Source organism: Monoraphidium neglectum (genome assembly GCF_000611645.1).
Source record: "Monoraphidium neglectum strain SAG 48.87 unplaced genomic scaffold scaffold04983, whole genome shotgun sequence".
NCBI classification, from domain to species: Eukaryota; Viridiplantae; Chlorophyta; class Chlorophyceae; order Sphaeropleales; family Selenastraceae; genus Monoraphidium; species Monoraphidium neglectum.
In genome coordinates, this window is record NW_014008647.1 from 3,459 (window position 1) to 4,369 (window position 911).

The window sequence follows — 911 nt, forward strand, 5'->3', positions numbered from 1 at the left end:
CCCACAACCCCCGCCACGCCCGCCCACATCCCAAGATCCACTCAAAAGCTCCCCGACACTCCGCCTCCCTGACATTCTACATCGCACTCCAAATCCCCAAAATCTCTGACCGGACCGCCCGCCCACCTTCTATCCACCAAAACACAAGGTCAACTACGTGGGCAAGGCGGCCAACCTGTACGCCGACGCGGGCTACACCCTCAGCGGCGCCGCTTACGTAATCGAGAAGTACCTCGGCACCAGCTGGCTCTGGGACAAGGTGCGCACCCTCCCTTGGAGCCCTGGGCCCCTCCTGTTGCTTTTGGGGGGAGGTTGTGGGGTCGAGGCTCGGGACGCCGAGCCGCTGACTGTTTTCGTGTGGCCCTGCCTGGCAATGAGGGGCGGCGCGTGCACATGGATTCTGGATCAGCCGTGCGGCGGGCTCACCGAAGTGTGGCGTGCGGGTGCGCGCATGCCTTTCCGGCCCCTTGGGTCCCCCTGTGCGCACGCAGCACCAGCCCCATTCCCACCCCCCGCCAAACTCCTCTGGTCAACTCCACACCCCCCCCCCAAAAAAAATGCCCCAGGTGCGCGTCGTTGGCGGCGCCTACGGCGGCTTCTGCTCCTTCGACTCCCACTCTGGCATGTTCCAGTACCTGAGCTACAGGGGTGGGTGCCGCGCCGGGTGTTTTTGCTTTTCAAAGCATAGGCAGCGTTTCTTTTTGGTGGAGAGTGATCAAGAGACCGGGAGACCAGGGGGCAGAGAGGGGGGGAGTCAGGCGGGGGGACCACACCTTCCCCAGATCACACACACACACACAAACACACACATGCGCGCGCGTGCACGCGCGCACGCACATCCATCTTCCCCCAACACACACACACACACACACACACCTTCAAGCAAGCAACACACAAACCCCCTCCCCACC

General features: G+C 63.2%; 1 protein-coding gene across 1 annotated transcript in view; it reads left to right on the forward strand.

Annotated features, from left to right (window-relative positions):
* The window catches only part of MNEG_15047 (hypothetical protein), a gene marked incomplete at both ends in the record, with an annotated part of 3,963 nt that extends 3,248 nt beyond the window's left edge, over positions 1-715 (forward strand). The window contains 2 exons of the mRNA XM_014036482.1: positions 149-259; positions 689-715. Coding sequence (XP_013891936.1) covers positions 149-259; positions 689-715 — 138 coding nt within the window. The remainder of the gene's footprint in view (positions 1-148; positions 260-688) is intronic.
* Positions 716-911: the final 196 nt, after the last annotated feature.